Source organism: Neoarius graeffei, chromosome 17 (assembly GCF_027579695.1).
Source record: "Neoarius graeffei isolate fNeoGra1 chromosome 17, fNeoGra1.pri, whole genome shotgun sequence".
Taxonomy (NCBI): domain Eukaryota; kingdom Metazoa; phylum Chordata; class Actinopteri; order Siluriformes; family Ariidae; genus Neoarius; species Neoarius graeffei.
The window spans coordinates 66,547,766-66,570,647 of NC_083585.1; the positions used below are offsets into that span (position 1 = coordinate 66,547,766).

The 22,882-nt window shown below is 41.9% G+C and overlaps 2 protein-coding genes across 2 annotated transcripts in view; one reads left to right on the plus strand and one right to left on the minus strand.

Annotated features, from left to right (window-relative positions):
• The window catches only part of hfm1 (helicase for meiosis 1), a 91,428-nt gene extending 84,385 nt beyond the window's left edge, over positions 1–7,043 (plus strand). The window contains exons 39-40 of the mRNA XM_060897871.1: positions 6,410–6,546; positions 6,633–7,043. Coding sequence (XP_060753854.1) covers positions 6,410–6,546; positions 6,633–6,696 — 201 coding nt within the window. The 3' untranslated portion in view covers positions 6,697–7,043. The remainder of the gene's footprint in view (positions 1–6,409; positions 6,547–6,632) is intronic.
• An 860-nt stretch (positions 7,044–7,903) lies between these two features.
• cldn18 (claudin 18) lies at positions 7,904–19,646 on the minus strand. Its single transcript, XM_060898227.1, has 5 exons — positions 19,427–19,646; positions 10,468–10,632; positions 10,186–10,330; positions 9,954–10,064; positions 7,904–7,985 (listed from the first exon to the last, which is right to left on the minus strand). The coding sequence occupies exons 1-5, from the start codon at positions 19,644–19,646 to the stop codon at positions 7,904–7,906; spliced, it is 723 nt and encodes a 240-aa protein (XP_060754210.1).
• Positions 19,647–22,882: the final 3,236 nt, after the last annotated feature.

Sequence of the window (22,882 nt, forward strand, 5' to 3'; positions counted from 1 at the left end):
ACAGTTTTCAGAATTTAAATAGACTTTTATAGAATTGATCAAGCTAATGGTGGATTTGGTCGGGACCTGGATGTTGATCTGTTAGCCTGATTAAATAAAACAGTTTCTATAACTGATTTATAACTTAAACCATCCTGTATTACAAGATTATCAGATTGTTCTGGAAATTTCCAGTACTTTGACACCTTCGGTCTCATTACTCTGCTGCCCACATTAATCAGATTATTGTGTGAGTTCCGCCGCCGCCACAAAAACCACATTGCCAGGTCTCGCCTCATCTCCATCGCAAACTGCACTGGTGTTTCTGCACCTTGAGCCAGCGCTGAGAGAAGTTGCAGAATTCAGCTGGCTATAAACAATCTAAATAAATATTTATAAAAATGTAGAAAAAGTTTATTAATATGACCAAATAAATATGTGAAAATTATTAAGCCTGAATTAAGAGTTTGGTAATACAGCGGCCGTGTCCCAAATGACTGCCTACTGAAGCTCGAGTGCACTATATAGAGTTTAAAAATCCATTACTTCCTAGTAACATGTAGTGCACTTATACAGAAATTAGAGAGACATTTAAGAGTCAACCCTCGTTACCAGGCTACACGTTTTCATTTCAGTTCAGAAACAAAAACACACACGAGACCTCACACTTTAACACTAACCAGATAATTAAACAAACAAACAAAAAATAAATCATTAAACTTGAAGAGTGCGCTTTTTTTTGTTTATGTATTACGTAGATGTGCTTATTACGTGTCAATTTGCGCATGCGGGACACTTTTGGGTCGTTTTCCGTTTATATTGGAGATCGCATACAAGTCTCATTTAATTGGTAATGTGAACGGCCTAACAAAAAAATCGGATTTCACAACAAATCGGATACGGGTCGTTTCAGGTTGCAGTCTGAACGTAGCCTTAAGGCCTCTGCATGCTCTTGCGACAAGGCTTTCGCAGATAGCTTTTCGCAGACAGTTGTAATTTATTGTTGAGCAGGGGAATAGGCGTGCGCGATGTTATTCACCACCACAACGCGGGGGGGGGCGAAGTCGCTAGGAGTAGTTGGTGGGTGTGGTTAGTGGAGTGTTTATCCTCCGGTTACTTACAGTATAATGACTAGAACTTTTTTTTTTATAATGACTAGAACTGGAGTCGTATAGATGTACGTACTTCCTCACTTCCTCAATCAACCGCTCTTCATGCTGCTCCATCTTCGCTCGTGTTTTTAAAAATGGCGGTCGTGAAAACAAAACAAACCGGGAAAGTAGGAAGCGGAAGTGCGTGTACAGCGGATGTAGAGTGGACCAATCAGAGCCCTCTTGTCTGCGGCGCTGTCTGCGACGCTTCTGCGGTGGTCACAATTTTTGGGAGGTGCGTGCAGAGCGTCTGCGAAGGTGGGGGGGCTACGCAGACACTGTCTGCGACACCGTCTGCGAAGACTGGGTTGTCAGCATAAATTGGCCTTTAGACTCAAGAACGAGTTCCTATTAAAGTGGCCGCTGAGCGTATGCGTACACTCCTTCAACCTCTGATCATTGATGACATCACTGCACACTCACGTTTATTCCCGCTTGAATATGGCATTTTGCTCACACGATGTCACGCAAACAAAATGAGACAGCTTGTTTGTTTGTTTGTTTGTTTGTTTGTTTGTTTGTTTGTTTAGTCTCACAGCACAGCTGGATTGTGATTGGTCAGAAGGTGTTGATTAAATTTCTACAGCAGCAGCTCTGACAGTTGCAGCCCATTCATGTGAAGTGTTCTGTCAGGAGAAACAAGCATTGATGCAAGTTTTCCGGCATGTGCCGGAAGCTCCGATTTTTTCAGTTCTGAGATTTTTTTTCCGGGGGGGGTATAGGGATGGCCCTCTCACTGTCTCACTCTCAGCGTATTACCGGGTTACCGTGGTACAGTCTCTGCACAAGACAAATCTTTTCATCTCGTCTTCGCCACAAACCTCATTCAATTTATCCGCCGCTCACCGACGAGCGGTCCTGACGAGCCCGTTGTTTCACGGTGTTATACATGTGTGATATCATGTTTCACGCACGTAGCACGTTGTTCGACCAAATCAACACAGCTATTCCCATGAGTCGCCGTTTCTTTTGGTGCAAGTTAGAACGGTGCTGTTGATTGGCTCACTGTTAACTGCCGTCCAATGAAACTTCAGCTTTTATAATAAGCCTTATTTCGCTTCCCTCCCTTGCGACAGATCCGCGTGCTTTGCTTCTGGTTGCTGATCAAATTATGTCAAAGTGAAGTTTTTATCGGAAGGCTCCAATACAATAATAATAATTTTGAAATTAATTATATTGCATACATGTCAACCTTTGGTCAATCAAACCTGTATAACCAACCTCCAAAATCCGTATTTCCCTTATAAAATCCGTATAAGATGCAAATTAAAATAATTTACCTCAAATTTGAATGATAATTAACAACGATATATCCCAGTTACTTTTTATTCAATATTAATAACAATAAACCTTCAGAATGAATACAAAGCTCCAATGTTCGACAGAAGCACAAAGTGTCACTCTAATGTTCTGAATTGTACTCCATGACAGCTTTTTTTTAGCAGTCTGCACTAGGGATCGACCGATATGTTTTTTTCAGGGCCGATACCGATACCGATTATTATGGAATTGGGATGCCGATAACCGATATGTGCAACCGATAAATGTAAACATTATAATTCACATGAAATTAAACGTAGCACACACTGACACAGACCTTCATAAACATGAAATGTATGTTTAATTGTAAAATTGAACATGAAATTTTGTGCAGGGAGATGCCAGCAGCATTAAAGTCAAACATTAGTTAGAATAAAATGAGAAATAAAATAATCACCAATAAAAAAATAAATCACTCCCTACTATATTACAGCTCACCATTTTCAGTGGAAAATAAATGAAAATACACTCTGGATTCTGGATAGAGAAAGTGAGAACGGAGTGTTAAAAGCTCTGGTTAAAAGGAGCGGCTGCTCCTTTAAGAGTCTGTTCAGAGAACGGAAGTCGGAGTGAGGGGGCGGCCCCGCGCGGCTCTGCTCCTTTAAGAGTCTGTTCAGAGAACGGAAGTCGGAGTGAGGGGGCGGCCCCGCGCGGCTCTGCTCCTTTAAGAGTCTGTTCAGAGAACGGAAGTCGGAGTGAGGGGGCGGCCCCGCGCGGCTCTGCTCCTTTAAGAGTCTGTTCAGAGAACGGAAGTCGGAGTGAGGGGGCGGCCCCGCGCGGCTCTGCTCCTTTAAGAGTCTGTTCAGAGAACGGAAGTCGGAGTGAGGGGGCGGCCCCGCGCGGCTCTGCTCCTTTAAGAGTATATCGCTTTCCGAATCAGAAGCGCTAGCAAGGAGAATCACTTACGCAAGAATTATAAATACTAGTGGAGTGCATTACAGCGCAATGTGAAGTAGCATAAGAACATTTAAGTCGAGTTTAATTGATGTATTTCGTTCATTACTGTTTATCCAAGCAAGTGTGCATCCACGACACAATTCATTACTGAGCCCACAACAAGCGTCCTGACAAACTCCCTACAGTATTACACAGCCTGCTAGCACCATATCACACCTGGCGTGTTTAAATGTTCAAATAGCGCTTTATAAAGTTACCTAACATATACAAGTGCAATGCGCTTTTTGAGCACGAGTCGCGTCATGAAGTTTACTCATCACCATAACAAATAGCCAGTAGGCTTGCGCTAGGCTACAGAACACAAACACTACGTTTTATTTCGTCTTCCCTTGACCACCTCTCTGTATGGCTGTCATTCTACTGTTTGAGTAGAACTACTGACACATTCACAACGTTTCCAGACGGGGATTTAAAAATGACTGCAGCCTACGTTATGCTGCGGACTGCTTACTATGGACAACATTACATGGAGTTTCAGCGAGACTAGTTGGTTGTAGGCTAATTCAAGTGCTTCCTTCCGTAGGCTAAGTTTGCCTGGCTACACAGATGCAAATGGACTATTTTAATGAGTAGTAGATGAAGAATGTAAACATATAATGATGTTGTGCTTTTGCAACTTGTGTGTTTGTGACTTATTACGGCAAAAGCAGCGTGTCCTTACCTTGAAGTGGGATCTGCTTCTGCCCGAGTGCCCATACGGCCACCTTGAAACAGTTCACAGCGTTTAGCTACGCGTGTTGATTGACTCTTGTGCCAAACAAATCAGATGTTGTGGTGGGCGGGACCGTGTTCTTGAACTCAGAGAGGCGAGTGCAGGAAAGGACATCCAGTGACAGTCGCGTTAGGAATGAAATGGCTGCAAAAAGGCATGTTATCGACATATCGGTGGAAATTATGGCCGATACCGATAACCCTAAAAATGCAGAATATCGGCCCGATATATCGGCCAGGCCGATTATCGGTCGACCCCTAGCCTGCACCAATACCTCACGAGTCTGCATGTCACAGCAAGTGTCTGTGTTGATCTTGCCGGAGCGCCCATTCAGAATCTTTTCAGTCGCTATTGAAAGTCGCTCAGGTGGAAATACGTGTTTCAAACAAAATGTTCCTTCCCGGTTGGCGGGATTCTCGCAATGCGGTGTGCGCATGATCAAAAGTGGAACGAAGTCTCGCTACCACAAGATAACGCGCAATTTCATAAGACTCTTTACTGGCTGTCTGTGGTGTACAGTACGTTTGTAAATGTTATGCGCTCTTTTATCATCGTGGGAATTGATTATAGCTCTAAATAAATATTGAAGTTTTTTTTAAAGAATCCGTACAGCTTTATTTGTACACCCGTATACTACGTTTATTGAATCAAATCCGTATAAAATACGGACATTCCGTATAGGTTTACATGTATGATATTGGCCGTGCACTTTTCTGATTTTTGTGCTATGTAGTAATAAGTGAATTCAAAACATTTATTGGTGATTTAAATTGTCGTCTGATATTGTGTGATGTGCAAATGCAATGTGCTTTCTTCTAGAATTGAAATTATTCATCACAAGTATCTGCTTTTATAAACATGTTTTTTTACATTTGATTACCTTTCAATTATTAAATAAAAGTAAGGTAGGTCTTGAAATAAGTTTGTTAGCTTTTTTATCATCTTTTCTAATGTGGTTGTTCGGTTGAAAACTCATTTGTAGTCAGTAACAGATTATAAAATATAGATATTTTTGTATATGGAAAAAGCTGAATCTTGTTATTTGCTAAAAATCCAGGAGTTTCTGACGACATCAGGACACGCGGCCCCTTATTTTAACTCGAGCTGTGTGTATGTTGTAAAAAAGGTATCACAGCAAAAGCAGATTAAAAATGGTTGTTTCAACATTTAAATTCGTAGTTGCTAGATGTTTTGAAATATCAAGCCTTGTACTTGAAATATTATTTCAGATGAATTGATGAAATGAATTAAACATTTGATGTGAATATGCAAATCATATAACTATTAATATTATAAATGATTGCATGACAGACAACCATTTTAACTTGTAATTTAACATTTTTTTCGAGCCCTAAGGGGGGCTCCCCCCTCTTTGTGACTGTCAGACTTTTCAGGTTTTTGAAAATTTTATACTTGCACCCATGAACAAGTGTTTGTGTCACATTTATACCGCCAGTCAAGTCAAGTTTATTTGTACAGCGCTTTTAACAATAAACATTGTCGCAAAGCAGCTTTACAGAATTTGAACGACTTAAAACATGAGCTAATTTTATCCCTAATCTATCCCCAATGATGAAGCCTGTGGCGACGGTGGCAAGGAAAAACTCCCTCAGACGACATGAGGAAGAAACCTCGAGAGGAACCAGACTCAAAAGGGAACCCATCCTCATTTGGGCAACAACAGACAGCCTGACTATAACATTAACAGTTTTAACGAATACCGTGAGTTGGCCTAGTGGTTGGCGTGTCCGCCTCTCGAGCGAGAGATCGCGAGTTCTACTCACGGTCGGGTCATACCAAAGACCATCATAAAAAAAAAAAAAAATGGTACCTACTGCTGTCTGGCAAGACACGCCGCAATACAGATGCGAGTGGGGAGTCAAACTCTCGCGGTTACCAGAGGACCCGCCCCCCACTGTAACCCTAGCTATGTAATAGGCGAGAGGCCGAGGGCTACGGAAACGGAGATCGGCACCGCCCTGCGCGCCACATGGTGTGGGAAGGACTTTGATGTCACATTTATGGAAGGAGTCTCCAGTGTCAGCGCTTTGTAACAGTCAGAGGTGAAGCTGCTGAGCTTTACAGAGGAGAATAAATTAAAGTGTAATAGTCAGATAATCACTGTGGTGGAAAAGGAATAAAACACTCAGTGTTGTGCTGTTATAGGAGCATAATCAGCGTTGTTATGGTAACAGTAACTCCACGACCTCGTCACTCAGACACTTCAAAAATGTGATTCAGATTATCAAAAATGCTTTTTGTTTGTTTGTTTGTTTTTTTTACCCGACAGAGAGCGTGTCCGGAATTTTCCGTCGCCTCGGTGAAACCGGCGCTCACGAAACAGAGTGAAAATTTCTCGCTGAAGGGAGGAGCGAGTTTTTTTACACAGAGAGGTTCAGAGGACGAAGAGCACAAAGGCACCGACAGGTATTTCATAAACCTCAGCACTCCGTCACTCCTTCAGTGAAAGTGTTGAAAGTTTATTTACGTGATGATTCTTGTGTTTTATGCAGGAGTCGGACAGATAAGGACAGAGAGGTCGACATGTTCCTCGGTATATTTGATGGAATTTTCTAGACTGTCTTGTGGTTGCTGATAAGGTTTATTAGCTTAAACCATACTAAAGTTGTTTATGAAGTAATTATTTGATTAGTTATTAGAAATGTTCTATATCGCTATAAAAGCAACAGTATTTATGTACTGAAAATTATTTTTCATGAATTTGTTGAAGTGAAATGAGTCATGCTGTAAAGTTTACAGTCTTCTGTTAAAAAGAATACATTTATTTATTTATTTATTTATTTAGCGAAATGTATGCTCGGTATGGTGAGGTTGTTTGCACGCACCATGGGTCTAAATAAATAAATAAATAAAAATTCTTATGCAAAGTAACATCAGTTTTACTGCATGAATTTGAATATTTTACATTATTATTACCATTATATTTTTTATTTTTAAATATACTGTAATATATTTTGTAGTTAAAAAAAATCATAAACTGCATGTTTAAAAATTAAACAAAAGAAATAAATACAGCAGAGTTGAAAGGAACTTGAAATCTGTGAGTGAAATCTCCAAAAAAATCTCCAAACTGATTTCTTTTTAACATTAAAAAAAAAAAATCTAAATATAAAATTCCAGAAAAACACTGTACCGATATTAGAAAAAAAACCCTGAAAAGCATGCAAATGTTACGAACGTTACATTCATTATTATATTAATATTGTATTGATTGTCATGATGTAATAAATGATACAGTGGATTATATGATAATGATAAACACAAAGAGAACAGTCAGAGTTCACACTCTGTACCCGAGACTGGTGTGAGGAGTGAGAGAAGTCACCACGGATTATACTCCAATTTCATTTATTGGTTACAAAAAACAAGGAAACTAAATATTGATTATGAAAATGCGTATAAAGGAAAGGTCGTCTGTTAGGCTGAGCAAAGGAGATTCTAGAGGAGTTTACTGTAATAACTCATTTACTATCAAAGAACGAGTCTGTTTATTCTACTGCGGGGTGGAGGGGTGGAGAGACAGACAACAAGAGAGACCCACAGAGAGAGAGAGAGAGAGAGGTTAAAGGGAGAGAAACAATGAAAGGTATAGAGAAAGTAAAGAATGAAAACAGTGGATGAGTGAGAGATTTGTAGAGAGAAAGACGACAGTAATGAACGTGTTCACTTCCTGATAAACTGTGTACGTTACAGATGAATGAATGAGCGTAGAGCAGCACAGAGTCAGTGAGAGACAGCCGTACATCCTGTAAAAGGACGTGTTTTATACGTATTTCTGTCCTCGCTCAGAGGCCTTGTCTTCTGATCTCGACTGAGCTGGAACTTTATACGCCACTGCCTTGTAGCTGGAACAGTGACAGAGGGAAAAAGAAGAGAAAAGTAAAGTGAGCATTCATTCATTCATTCACCTTTGGGTCTGTTGATATAAAGCTGATCTACAGCAGTAAAATGCAAAATGTTACACATATTGCTTATGTTGGTATTGAATTAATAATTAAATTATTATTAAAATAGAAATATTACATTTTAAATGTCATTTTTAATATTCAATTCTAAAAAGGTATTTAAAAACCATTGCCATGTATTATTTAAACACTAAAAAAATAGTTTTTACTAAATAAAATATAATTTTCTAATTATTATTAGAAAATTCAAATCCATTTAAATACTTGACGATTGTTATTCTGATTATTATGTTTGTAATTATTATTATTATTATTATTATTATTATTATTATTATTATTATAGCCCCTTTCAAACACCTGATATTGTCTTCAGTCATTTTATTATGCATATAAAATGATCTATGTTCACTAATCAAAATGCAGAAACAAAATAGCTCTTACTTTTTTAAATATTTGTTTATATTAATAATAACAATTATAATGATTATAAATAACCTATTACAGGGATGAGAGTTTTCCGCTTTTCGGCGGATTTCCGCTTTTTCTGAGCGAAAATCGATATTATGCCAAATCCGTTGAGATGTTTTTTCATTGAGGGGGGTTGGGGTTTGTTCCTTCGTGATACTCAAGCGTACGACGATGTTACATGTTTACATTTTCGCCATCTTTAGTCTCGCGGTAGAATACGTTTTATCTACAATGTAATTGGCCAAAACATCGCTGGCGAGAGCATGATAGCCAATCATAACAGTTCTTACAGGAGTGTGGGAGAGAACAAAAGCCAATCATAACAGTTCTTACAAAAGTACCCGCATCGTTCTATTTTATCGAAACTTGCACATGTTCATCGTCGCTGCGCTTCAAAAATGCGTTTCTGTTTCGTATCGGCTTTTTTACTCAAAATGCCGAATACAGTTGACGAGCGAGACGAAGCGAAGGTGCGTGAAATCGATGCTGGTATAAAAAACAGAGAGAGGACTGACGAGCTCTTGTCTTTGGCCAAAAGGCTGAAGAAGTCGTCGAAATGATTAAATGAAAATGAGAAGCGACTGTGAGCTATAAATAATTGTATAAAGTGTACATAGACATTTTCCCATAAACTTAGCATTCGTTTGATTTAATACAGTGAACATGTATATGATGGTCAGTAAATCTGAATTAATGCTGACAGTTTTGAAAACTTAAATATTTCAAAAGACTTTGAAATCATAAGCAACTAATGAGGACACAGGGTGACCGACCTTTTCTCCCTAAGAAATGTTATTTAATATATGAACATTTTGATAATTAATAAAACTTACGTTTAATGTGAATTTAGTTTGTCGTTTTTGTTGATCATGAATTATAACCATACCCTTGAATGTAGAATGTGATTTTATTTTGAATTCAAACAATACTCCTGTTCATTTGAAACATATTTTCATGTAAATATATAAAAAAGACAACAGATTTTTTTATCTACTACAGCTCAGATTGCAGGAAAAGTGGTTTGTAAGGCCTTATTTTTCAAAATTTTCCTGCGGGGGGGGGGGGTATCCGTCCCAGACCCCCGGCTTCGGGCGCCATCTTGTTTTCTGCTTTTTTGGTGACCACCTACTCTCATCCCTGCTATTAGTAATTGCGGCTTTTTATTTATTTATTTTTTCCTTAATTATATAACCTTGCATAATGTAATAAATAATTTGAGAAACATACAGTTTATATTTAAGCATAATAAATCATATATTGCATTTAATTTCTGTAAGTATGTCATGACGATATTAATGAAATATATTTGTATTGAATAGTATTAACTGAGTTTATTACTAATATCATAACACACAGCTGTGCATCATATTAGGATTTTTTATGCTAATTATTTTTCCTCTATGTAATTATGATGTATTATTGTGAGGAGTCGGTGCTTACGGGGTCGACTCGGCATGCAAGGATCTGAAGGCCACACACTTCAGAACTCCTCCTATGATCAGCTGGCCTCCTCCGATCCAGGCCACGAAGAGGGCCGGTCCGAACGTGAACCTGTCCATCAGATAACGTGAGGTGAGGTGAGGTGAGGTGAGGTGAGTCAGTGAGACTACACCCTGCTCCAGCAGATAAACGCGCTGTGGAGCCGAGCTGCATTGCTTCACTCTTTAATTACCTGTTAGCCAGAGACATCCCCATTCCTCCCATTCCTCCCATCTCCATCTGGTTCATCCCACCATAATTAGGGTTGTAGGAGGTCATCCTGAAGCTGGCGACGATCTGATTGGCATAAATGGAAGCTCCAATGATGCCACAGACACCTAAAAACAAACAGGAACAAGGGTAGTAGTACTTCCTGTATTGCTTAATTAATAAGCACTTAATCGTGAGGTGATGAATAAATATCCATCCATGTGTAGATGTCTGGTTTTCTGTTTTGTTTTTTTTGTTTTTTTACCTGCAATAGCAAACATGATGCCTGCCGTCAGCGTCATTTTGGCTTTGGTCAAATCCTCAGTGTTTCCCATTTTGAAACATTTCAGAGAGAACAGCGAGATCACGCTTCCAATCACACCCAAGATGATGCCGATGAGCATCATCGCTCTCACGGCCTGGAACTGACCTGAGACAGAAACGGGACACGGTATTAAATAGAACTAATAATCATGGAGTGAAAATTCATTATGTCTACCTATTGAAACTATTCTTTAAATTCGTTTCTTAAGACAAGGATTTTTTAAGATGTTACCTTGACAGTTTCGGCGATTAACTTCCGCCTTCTTCAAAACAGTCACCAGATGTCGAGTGGTGACGTGCCTTATCAGCTGATGTTGCGTTACGGAGGCGTGAACGTCCCGCCCAATTTGACAGGTAGTCCACGCCTCCTGCTGTCAGGTCGCTCCTCCAGGACGGCGCTCCAGGTGTGTGACAGCGCGTACGCTCCCTCATCCCGGTTCATCGTCCTCTGCGCCCGCTTTCGTATCTCCACTGCCTCTAAAATCCAACGCTGGAATCTATTCTCTTCAGCGCGAATGACTCTGGCCTCTTCCCAATTCATTATATGATTCTGCCGTTTGCAGTGGTCTGAAATGGCTGATTTTAAGTTTTCTTGGTTTGCTTTTTCTTTTTCGGATCTTGTGAGTCTTTTTGTTGTTTCTTTTTCACATTCTAATTGGTGTTCTTTTTTGCGAGTATGGAAGCATCTGCCCGTTTCACCAATATAGACTTTATTACATGAACGATAAGGGATTTCATAGATGACGTTGCATTTATTGTCCAGTTGTATTTTGTCTTTGGGGTGAACTAGCAGCTGTCGGAGGTTCTTGTATGGTTTGACCGGGGTGTTGATGTGGTATTTCCTCATGGATTGTTGAAAGAAAAGAAAAGCACACCAAGAAAACTTAAAATCAGCCATTTCAGACCACTGCAAATGGCAAAATCATATAATGAATTGGGAAGAGGCCAGAGTCATTCGCGCTGAAGAGAATAGATTCCAGCGGTGGATTTTAGAGGCAGTGGAGATACGTAAGCGGGCGCAGAGGACGATGAACCGGGATGAGGGAGCGTACGCGCTGTCACACACCTGGAGCGCAGTCCTGGAGGAGCGACCTGACAGCAGGAGGCGTGGACTACCTGTCAAATTGGGCGGGACGTTCACGCCTCCTTAGAGTAACATCAGCTGATAAGGCACGTCACCACTCGACATCTGGTGACTGTTTTGAAGAAGGCGGAAGTTTATCACCGAAACTGTCAAGGTAACATCTTAAAAAATCCTTGTCTTAAGAAACGAATTTAAAGAATAGAACTAATAATCATGTCATTTGCATACAGTGGTGTCTTTACGAAAGAGTGAAAATATTAAAAGTATGAAATATCAGAGTGGTGAAGAGGTTTTAGTGTCTATATTCTCTGTACAGGACAAAATCAATTAAAAAGTGTTCATAATATATATTTATATATGTTACAGGTCAAAAAAATTTCAACCTAGGTGTTTTTTTTCTTTCTTTTGGCCTGGGTTAAAATTGTTAAAATTTTGAATGATCTAAGATCCTTAAAGGTCTCCTCGCATCGTGTTTCATTAATTGTGCGGTGGTCTCAGTATGAATGAACGCCCTGTGAGCCGGTTTTGGTGAAAAACATGCTGTGGTTCTCCTGTTTCAGGCTGTTCTAGTTTGGTGGAGGAGTGGGTGGCGGGAGAACGACAGGATTTCAGCTCTTACTCATTAATATTCATGACATGTAAACGTCTCACCTCTGATTGGCTAACAGCACTGTGACGCTAACAGCACTGTGACGCTGCCTCCAGTGGGTCAGAACAAGCGGATGTGGGTGTCTTTGTAAAAACTGTTTTGATTGGCTATGATGGTCTCGACATCGATGTTTTGACCAATAACAATGTAGATAACACGAATTTTACATCACATTCAACGGGATTTAAACAAGACTAAAGATGGCGACTTACAAATAATGTGTAAACATCGTTGGAGTTAATAAAGTTTAAGCAGCATGACGGAACATACCCCAGCCCCCTGAAATTAATAAAAATTCTCAACGGATTTGGCATAATATAAAAAGGTCGTTTTTTACTCAGAAAAAGCGGAAAACTCTCAGCCTGGCAAGCCAGACTAATGCCGCTTTTCCACTACAAACGCGGCTGAGTCGGGCTGAGCCGTGCCGTGCTGAGTCGAGCTGAGTCGGGCTGAGCGGGGCTGTTGGAGTTGCATTTCGACTACAACCGCGCTGAACCGTGCTGGCTGGAAGTGGGTGGACACATTGGGTGGAGTTAGCGAAAGTGGGTGGACGTCAGGTGATGTCGTTAAGCAGCGCAAACAGTGACATCAGTGGCCTTTTAAGTGGTAGTCTCATGACCCGGATAGTAAACAATAAACATGGAGGACATGGAGTCGTTAGTGTTGCTGGTCTTGGTGCTGTGGCTTGTTGTCACCGACAACGCCAACAGATACTGGCAAGAGCGTATAGATGAGGCGAGGCGCATAAGGCTTCAGAAATTCTCGTAATTCGTAATTATTATTCTTCCGGGTTTGCGGTGTTTACAGATCCCAGCGTGCTCGCGGAGCATGTGTGGGCATGTGAGGACACTCCTCCTCACCAATCAGTGCACAGGGGAGTGTCTGCTCACGCCCCCAGCCTCACTCGGCTCGCTTCAGCCCCACTCCAAAACCGTGCGAGTTTTAGGGGCTAAGCAGGGCTGAAGCAAGCTGAGTCGTGCTGGTTTTTGGTAGTCAAAACGCGAGCCGTGTCGGGCTGAAGTGAGCTGAAGCGAGCTGAAGTGAGCTGAAAAAGGGTAGTGGAAAAGGGCCATAAATGTGAATATTTAGTCTGGTCTCGCTCGTAGACATTTCCGGCGGGGGTAGGAGGAACAAACCGCTGTCTCTCAAATGGTCTCTATGCGTATAGGCCAACACTCTGACCAATCAGCGCAACAGTGACTGTGACGTAGTCAGAGCGACAGAAAGCAGTGGGGGAGGCCTTGAAATAAATAATTTTTCAAAATGCGTCTTAATTAATAAACAGGTTCTAGATATTAAGAAGTTTGGAGATAATGACCACAAGTTTGGAGTCTGTACCACATACATTCATTTTTTTTTTCCAAGTGTTTTTCAAGGGTTTGCTTAAACTGTTTTTGAGAGTTTTTATTTAGTGGTGTTTGGTGAAATAATTTCCCTTAAATTTAAAATAACGGGAAAATAAGAAACAATCAAAAAGTAATGTTTCAAAGCTGTTTATTAATTCTTCGTACTGCACAAACTAGCCCCATCCTTTTGGCTACGAGCGGAGCCAGCTGGCAGATCAGACTTTTGCCATAGCCGGTCGGCAAAACAGCGAAAACGTCCTTCTTGAAAAGGAATGAGCGGAGAGCCTCTTCCTGCTCATGTTTCAACCAAAACTCCAAGTCTAATTCTTCTAAAACTGATTCCAAAGCGGAGTCAAACGCGCGCTGTTCACTAGCCGTAGCCATCTTTCCTGCTGCGCTTTCTCCAGCGTCGTGCAGCCTTGTCGTCACTCCTGCAAAAGCCCGCCCAAAGAATCCAAACAAAAACCTTGCGTTGTGATTGGCGGGCACGATTTGATGCCCGGGGTGTTTTTGTTTATATGGTGCGAGGCTAGACCCACTCGTAGGCAAAAATATTTTTGTCCGCTAGGCGGGTGGGTCTAGTTTACTAGGCTAGAAAACTCTCATCCTTGCCGAGCTTGTGACCGTGTCATACATGCTAACGTGGAGAATATGAACATGCTGTTTTGTAACTAAAACCTTCGAACAAAAAGTTCATGTTTTACTGACAGCTTGTGAGCTGGTGGTTGGTACAGATCCAGGGATTAAATGCAACCTCGAAGCAAAACCACTACTGAAGGCACCGAAGTTTGAAAAGTCACTGTGGTTGAAATGATCAGAACACAGTGCTAACACTGCATTAAGGCCAATTTATGCTGACAACCCAGTCTTTTCAGATGGCGTCGCAGATGGCGTCTGCGTAGCCCCCCCCCTTCGCAGACGCTCTGCGCGCACCTCCCAAAAATTGTGACCACGGCAGAAGCCTCGCAGACAAGAGGGCTCTGATTGGTCCACTCTACATCCGCTGTACACGCACTTCCGCTTCCCTACTTTCCCGGTTTGTTTTGTTTTCACGACCGCCATTTTTAAAAACACGAGCGAAGATGGAGCAGCACGAAGAGCGGTTGATCGAGGAAGTGAGGAAGTACGTACATCTATACGACTCCAGTTCTAGTCATTATAAGTAACCGGAGGATAAACACTCCACTAACCACACCCACCAACTACTCCTAGCGATTTCGCGACTTCGCGCCCCCTTGCGTTGTGGCGGTGAATAACATCGCGCACGCCTATTACTCCCCGCTCAACGATAAATTACAACTGTCTGCGAAAAGCTATCTGCGAAAGCCTTGTCGCAAGAGCATGCAGAGGCCCTTACACTTCACTGGTGGTGTTCCAAACATAAATTCCAACCATTTCTTCTTCAGCAAGAAATGCAACGTTGATGTCTTACTGCCACAAATAACACAGACACAAACTTGTTCAGACACGTTTTCAACTTGCTGTTAGGTCCTCTTCGTTAGCTACTGACGAGATGGGCTCTGCTATCTCTCCTCGCGCTTAAATCCGAACTTTCTTCCCGTGGGCCAGCGGTTCCCAAACTTTTTTGGCCGCGCACCCCCTTCTATACTCCAACCAGGTTGACGCACGCCCAGTTCCCCAGTTTCAAAAAACACACGCTTTCTTATAAAGGCAGCATCTTTAATCGTGCTAAAATGATGACAAACATTGTTTGCCACAAAACCACAAAAGTGAAGAAAAAAAAAAAGGGGCCGGCAGAACAAAAAATCCTCTTGCACCGTTCCTTCAAAAATGTACCAGACATAGACCAGAAGACTGGCCAGATCTGCCACATCTGTAGACTTGTTAATTTGCAGGGAGTAAAATTCATTTTGTCTCACATGGCTGACCAAAGTGGCCAGGATGTCTTCAGACACTGCATCAATGCGCATTGACACAGTGTTATTTGACACTGGAATGAGATCTAATTTTTTTGCTTCTCTCTCGCCAATCACGCACCCCACCGTATCTTTGGCGACGTCCAAACACACGTCTTCAGGAAGTGTGTGAGGCAGCCCCTTCTTCGCTATTCTGTAGCTGACCAAATATGACGCTCTTAATGCATCTTTTGTAGAGCCACATGAATGAAACTCTGTTTGGTTTTGGCCGTTTTGTAACTCCTCCAATTCATTTCTGAAAAATGTAAGTGGTTTCTGACTTGCGTGTGCATGCTTTGTGCGAAGGTGGCGACGCAGATAAGAGGGCTTCAGGCAGCTGTTCGCTAGCACTTCACCGCACACTACACACTGTGGTTTGGGACGTGAAGTGAAGCCCACACCCAGATCATGGTCATCGTATTTCCTCCTTTTTTTCCCTGTCTGATTTTCATCTTCACGTCGTTTACCCTGCTGCAATCTCCTTTCCTCCGTCTCTTTGCCTGCACTCCGCATTTCTTCTCCCACATCCGCTGCAATCCCGTCTCCCTCTCTTCTCTCCTCCTCACCAATTGCCCCCGATTCCTCTCTATCTGTTGGGGTTTCTCCTCCTTCATCCCTGATTTGTGGTGGTGCATTTAGTTTTGCCGATTTCAACCAGCTGAGCATCGCAAATGAATGAATGAATTAATTAATTAATGAAGCCACAAACTACTGCAGAACCGTTACGGCGTAGAAGAAGAGTTAAAAATCGCCATTACATTTTTTATCTTGCGCACCCCCTAGTGGCAGCTGGGGGTGCGCGCACCACACTTTGGGAAACCCTGCCGTGGGCGGTCGCAAGCCAAGGTGGGCGAGGCCATGAATACTAATTTTCAAAGTGACGCAAGTTCGTATGGCTTTTTCAGATCTGCTCGTTTTTCCGACTATTTTCTTTCATAAGCTAATACAGGGAATGGGGGTAGAATTACATTTTCACACGCAGCATGCATATGCAACTTGGAGTGAACTATGGCATTTCAAAAAGAGCCAATATTGAACGGTTTTGGTGGAAGGGCACCTTTAAAAGGGATTTTCTATCACTCCTTTTGTCTCCCTTTCTTCCATCCATCCTCTTCCTCTCTGTCGACACTTACTGAGTATTTCCTCGTTTAAATGCCTTTTTTCATCCTTAACCAAGATTCAAACTCAAACCCTTCTGATTCTTAACCCAACGTTTTAACCATTAAACCAGTGACGATTATGATGAAAGGAATGTTATATATTTTGAATTTATTCACGGGTCCAGTCTTACTATGTCATCAAGTAGTTTAAAATGCAACGTTTTCCCAAATCCTAAACCGAACCCGAGCTGCAGTAAGTCTCCCTAATGCAAGTAGCAAATTATGAACTGAGTTAAAAATTCTAAAGCCTCGGTCACAACCAGCCGTACAGTACGCGCTCCTACGGCCGGTCTACGTGCAAAAAAACGCAAGAAACGCACGGAGGGCGCGCGTGTGACGTGCTGATTTTCGAGCCGCAGACCGGCCGCAGAGGTTCTTTGTCATGTCAAACAAACTCTACGGGCGCTTACGTTTTTTTCAGGTTGCAAGACAAACTTACGGCCAACGCACGTCTTTCTCCATGAACAAAAAAACAGCGATTTGGGAAACGCCAAAAATCGCACGGCCAAAAAAAATCGTACGTCCGGTTGTGACCTAGGCTTAACTTAGGTTGAAAAATTCCACAATTCGGATCTGTAACATAGACAAAGAGTGGCCGTTGTAGTAGACGATACAGCTTGATGGAACTTGACAAAGCATAAAAATGGTTTTGTATCCCGGCGGTTTTCCTGTAAAGCTTTTCGAAGGTTTTTTTTTTCCTTGCATTCGTGACTCAGCCTGCCGTGTTTGTTTTATTCCTGATAACGGTGTTGACCGAATGTGGACGTGGTTGCTTTACTTCTGCATTCATCATCTCGAGTGTGTGGAGTTTGTCCCTGCTCCAGTGAGACGACTGTTCTTTTGGTTCCTTGACATTTAAAAAAAAAAAAAAATACGTTGACTCATGCCACCATTTTTCTTTCTGAGCGATATGGGGCTTTGACATACCGTATCACAGTCAGCATTAAGTTCAGTTCTGAAGGTAATGTTTCTAATGCAGCATTTAAGCACTGGGTTTCACTCACACTGAATCAGATCTCCTTGTGTATTTGGGTTTTTACGCAACATCGTCACCTTCAGTGTGCACTGCAATCTACTTTATTTACTCAAACCGACCTGTTCCACTTTATTCTACTTCAGGAAGTGTTCAGACTTGAGCAAGAACAGGAAGTTCAGCACAAACCCTTGAAACATGACAGTTGTTTTTGAACCTGGGTGTAGTCCCAGGAACTGATTTCTTGCTCACCTGGACATGTTAGTCTGAGACTTGGGCTTTACTTCTGGTCCATTTTAATCAGTCCACCTCATTTAAACCCACCCAAGTCCACTTTAGTTCGGTTGAACCGTCCTATAGTCCATTTAAATTTACTTTACAGGCGAGTGTGCGGGGGGAAAAAGCTCTTTTTGAACCTGGGTGCAGAAACCCAATCACTCCGGAGAGCAGTTCTCTACGCTGAGTAGGAACCATGAGTAATAATTAGCAGAACTTGCCAGGTTACTTCCTTGGTTAAGTTTCACAGTGGTGAATAAAGTGGCCTCGAAATGAGACAGAATGACTTTGTGATGTTTAAAGTGAAGAAACTCGTTTCTTTTTCCACGTAAGAAAGCAGCACTGATGCGAAGGGTTCACCCAGAGACCAGTGTCAGGCAAAAGTAAAGGAATAGTAATTACTGTACATACATATAGGATATAAATGTATTATCTCCTCTTTTGTACTGTTGCTTCATGGCTTGGAACAAATTCAGCCGAGTAAAAAACAAAGATGTGATGGTGACGCCCTCGAGTATTGAGAACTGAGTGTTCAGGCCAAGTGTGAAAGGACCCAACGCTACTTGAACCCATGTCTAGTCCACTATCGTTCGCTTTAGTAAATCAGCTTCACCATCTCATCTCATCTCATTATCTGTAGCCGCTTTATCCTGTTCTACAGGGTCGCAGGCGAGCTGGAGCCTATCCCAGCTGACTACAGGTGAAAGGCGGGGTTCACCCTGGACAAGTCGCCAGGTCATCACAGGGCTGACACATAGACACAGACAACCATTCACACTCACATTCACACCTACGCTCAATTTAGAGTCACCAGTTAACCTAACCTGCATGTCTTTGGACTGTGGGGGAAACCGGAGCACCCGGAGGAAACCCACGCGGACACGGGGAGAACATGCAAACTCCACACAGAAAGGCCCTCGCCGGCTACAGGGCTCGAACCCAGGACCTTCTTGCTGTGAGGCGACAGCGCTAACCACTACACCACCGTGCCGCCCCAGCTTCACCATATTTGAGTTTTTTATTCACTCTTCCCCCTCTGAGTTTGCTTAAAGAGTTAACTTTAGTCCACTTCAGTTACTTAAACCAATCAGTGTCCGGTTTAGTCAGGAAAAATGACCTGATTTTACGTTAATTCAGTCACTTAGACCCTAACTTTGACCCAATTTAGTGACTCAGATCTACGTGAGTCCTTTTTTCGGGGGAAATCCATGGCCAAACAGTTAGAAAAACAGCTTTGGGACCAAAAGGTTGCTGGTTCGATTCCCTGAACCAGCAGGATTGGCTCAAGTGCCCTTGAGCAAGGCACATAACCCATATCTACTCCGGCGAGTGTGGTGGCGTACCTTGTTTCTGATTAGCCAAAGAAAAACTGATGATGTGATTATCAGAACCCAGCCATAATGAAAAATAAAACTACTTGGTCCACTTCACTCCAGTTTCGTTACCCAAACCCACTTTACTCTTTACAGTTTAGTCCCTTAAAATAAAATACCCACCTGAGTATCCCAGAAGGCCATAGAGCGGCCGGCACTCGGTGAACCCAGACGTGGACACCTCGCAGTCCTGCCACAGGCCTTTGTACGTGTACACGGCGGTTACGACGTCACCCTGGCGGTCCTGCGTGCTCCAGTTGTTCATCGCGGTCGCGGCGATGACCGCAGCCACGCCGATGAGTCCTAACACGAATCCGCCAACCTGTAGCCCGGAGGTTGCCATGTTTAATCTTCTCTTAGCTCCGTTCCTGTGGACTTCTGCTGAAGTGGACAGTGAGAGACTCTCAGATAAAGTAAGGCTGAACAGGGAGGGACCTCAAGGTTTAATCTCGGAGTCAGTGAACGTGAGCATGAACATGCACGCTTGTTTGTGCGTGAACATTTTTGACTGACACTTCATATGAAATGTATTATTATTATTTCTACACACATTTCTACAGTCTACACACCTGAAAATATGTAGAACTTACCATGGATGAGTTGGGATAGTTTATTGAAATGTACATTTTCTTTTGTTTTTTAGATCAGGACTGGTGTGAATGTGTCATTTGCTGAAATTTGACTCGGTGAGTAAACAGTTCAGTTCAAACCAACGTCACCTTCCTTCCAGTTTCAGTCACTGCTCGTGACACACTGCTCCAGGTTTCAGTACGAGCAGCTCAACGCTTAAAGAAAAGTCTGGCACAGTTCTTCCCCTTTACCTTACATTTTGAGATGTTTAGCGTCCAACAGTCGCTTTTTTTTTCTTTTCGTTTTGTACCTGAGCAACAAAGCGAACTCGCCTAAAATCTTTCTCATAATGGGATTCTCTCACCAGTTTTTAGTTTCTGTAATGAAAATCTATCTCAGCCTAATTCCTTTTTTCTAACAGAAATCAATCTCAAGTCCCAAATCTTTCCATTATAGCGTTCCATCTCAAGCAACATCTTTGGTTGAAAAGTCAAACTCACCCAAAATCTCTCTCTCTTTTTTTTTCCCGAATAGCAGTCCATTTCACACAATATTTTCTAATGGAAGTCTATTATTCCCAAACTCTTTTCCATAAACACATGCCCAAATCATCATGTACACAATTAAAGGCAATGTACGCTCAGCAGCCACTTTAATAGGAACTCGTTGTTGATTCTAAGATCGCTGTTCTTGGCTGCAGGAGTGGAACCCAGTGTGTTCTTCTGCTGTTGCTTTTCTGTTGCTGAGATGCTTTTCTGCTCACCACGGTTGTAGAGAGTGATTATATGAGTTACAACCCCGATTCCAAAAAAGTTGGAACAAAGAACAAATTGTAAATAAAAACAGAATGCAATGATATGGAAGTTTCAAAATTCCATATTTTATTCATAATAGAACATAGATGACATATCAAATGTTTAAACTGAGAAAATGTATCATTTAAAGAGAAAAATTAGGTGATTTTAAATTTCATGGCAACAACACATCTCAAAAAAGTTGGGACAAGGCCATGTTTCCCACTGTGAGACATCCCCTTTTCTCTTTACAACAGTCTGTAAACGTCTGGGGACTGAGGAGACAAGTTGCTCAAGTTTAGGGATAGGAATGTTAACCCATTCTTGTCTAATGTAGGATTCTAGTTGATCAACTGTCTTAGGTCTTTTTTGTCGTATCTTCCGTTTTATGATGCGCCAAATGTTTTCTATGGGTGAAAGATCTGGACGGCAGGTTGGCCAGTTCAGTACCCGGACCCTTCTTCTACGCAGCCATGATGCTGTAATTGATGCAGTATGTGGTTTGGCATTGTCATGTTGGAAAATGCAAGGTCTTCCCTGAAAGAGACATCGTCTGGATGGGAGCATATGTTGCTCTAGAACCTGGATATACCTTTCAGCATTGATGGTGTCTTTCCAGATGTGTAAGCTGCCCATGCCACACGCACTAATGCAACCCCATACCATCAGAGATGCAGGCTTCTGAACTGAGCGCTGATAACAACTCGGGTCGTCCTTCTCCTCTTTAGTCCGAATGACACGGCGTCCCTGATTTCCATAAAGAACTTCAAATTTTGATTCGTCTGACCACAGAACAGTTTTCCACTTTGCCACAGTCCATTTTAAATGAGCCTTGGCCCAGAGAAGACGTCTGCGCTTCTGGATCATATTTAGATACGGCTTCTTCTTTGAACTATAGAGTTTTAGCTGGCAACGGCGGATGGCACGGTGAATTGTGTTCACAGATAATGTTCTCTGGAAATATTCCTGAGCCCATTTTGTGATTTCCAATACAGAAGCATGCCTGTATGTGATGCAGTGCCGTCTAAGGGCCCGAAGATCACGGGCACCCAGTATGGTTTTCCGGCCTTGACCCTTACGCACAGAGATTCTTCCAGATTCTCTGAATCTTTTGATGATATTATGCACTGTAGATGATGATATGTTCAAACTCTTTGCAATTTTACACTGTCGAACTCCTTTCTGATATTGCTCCACTATTTGTCGGCGCAGAATTAGGGGGATTGGTGATCCTCTTCCCATCTTTACTTCTGAGAGCCGCTGCCACTCCAAGATGCTCTTTTTATACCCAGTCATGTTAATGACCTATTGCCAGTTGACCTAATGAGTTGCAGTTTGGTCCTCCAGCTGTTCCTTTTTTGTACCTTTAACTTTTCCAGCCTCTTATTGCCCCTGTCCCAACTTTTTTGAGATGTGTTGCTGTCATGAAATTTCAAATGAGCCAATATTTGGCATGAAATTTCAAAATGTCTCACTTTCGACATTTGATATGTTGTCTGTGTTCTATTGTGAATACAATATCAGTTTTTGAGATTTGTAAATTATTGCATTCCGTTTTTATTTACAATTTGTACTTTGTCCCAACTTTTTTGGAATCGGGGTTGTACTATATCCTTCCTGGCTAAAAAGAGCTCAAACCAGTCTGTCCATTTTCCTCTGACCCTCTCTTATCAACAAGGCGTTTGTTTCCACCCACAGAACTGTCGCTCACTCACTCGATGTTTGTTTTCTGCACCATTCTGTGTAAACTCTAGAGACTGTTGTGTGTGAAAACCCCAGGAGATCAGCAGGTTCTGAAATACTCAAACCAACACCCATACCACAGTGAAAGAAAGTCAGTCACACTTCACTGTGAGATCACAATTTTTCCCGTTCTGATGTTTGAACATTGTGATCATGAACTGAAGCTCTTGATTTGTATCTGCGTGATTTGATGCATCGTGCTGTAAAATGATCCCAAACTGCACAGGAATAAAAGAAATGTCAGGTTTTCCAAGATGTTGATCTCCATAAATAACAATCCAGCATTTATCAAAACTAAAACAGCAGCCGTCAGACGCTGAACCTGTCTTTACTGAACATTACTCAGGTAATATTGTGGAAATTTAGATCATTTTTTTTTCTCCACAAACTTTTAAGGATATTTTCTACTGACCAGAAGGTTGCGAGTTCAAATCCCAAACTGCCAAAGAGCCTCAGCTGAGTTCTTGAACAA

Coding starts and splice junctions, on each gene's coding strand:
- cldn18 (XM_060898227.1), bottom strand. CDS start 19,646: ATGGCAACCTCCGGGCTACAGGTTGGCGGATTCGTGTTAGGACTCATC. Junction 10,633..19,426: donor TGGCCTTCTGGGATACTCAG/GTGGGTATTTTA, acceptor TTTCTGTCTCAG/GTCAGTTCCAGGCCGTGAGA. Junction 10,065..10,185: donor GGGATGTCTCTGGCTAACAG/GTAATTAAAGAG, acceptor TCTGATGGACAG/GTTCACGTTCGGACCGGCCC.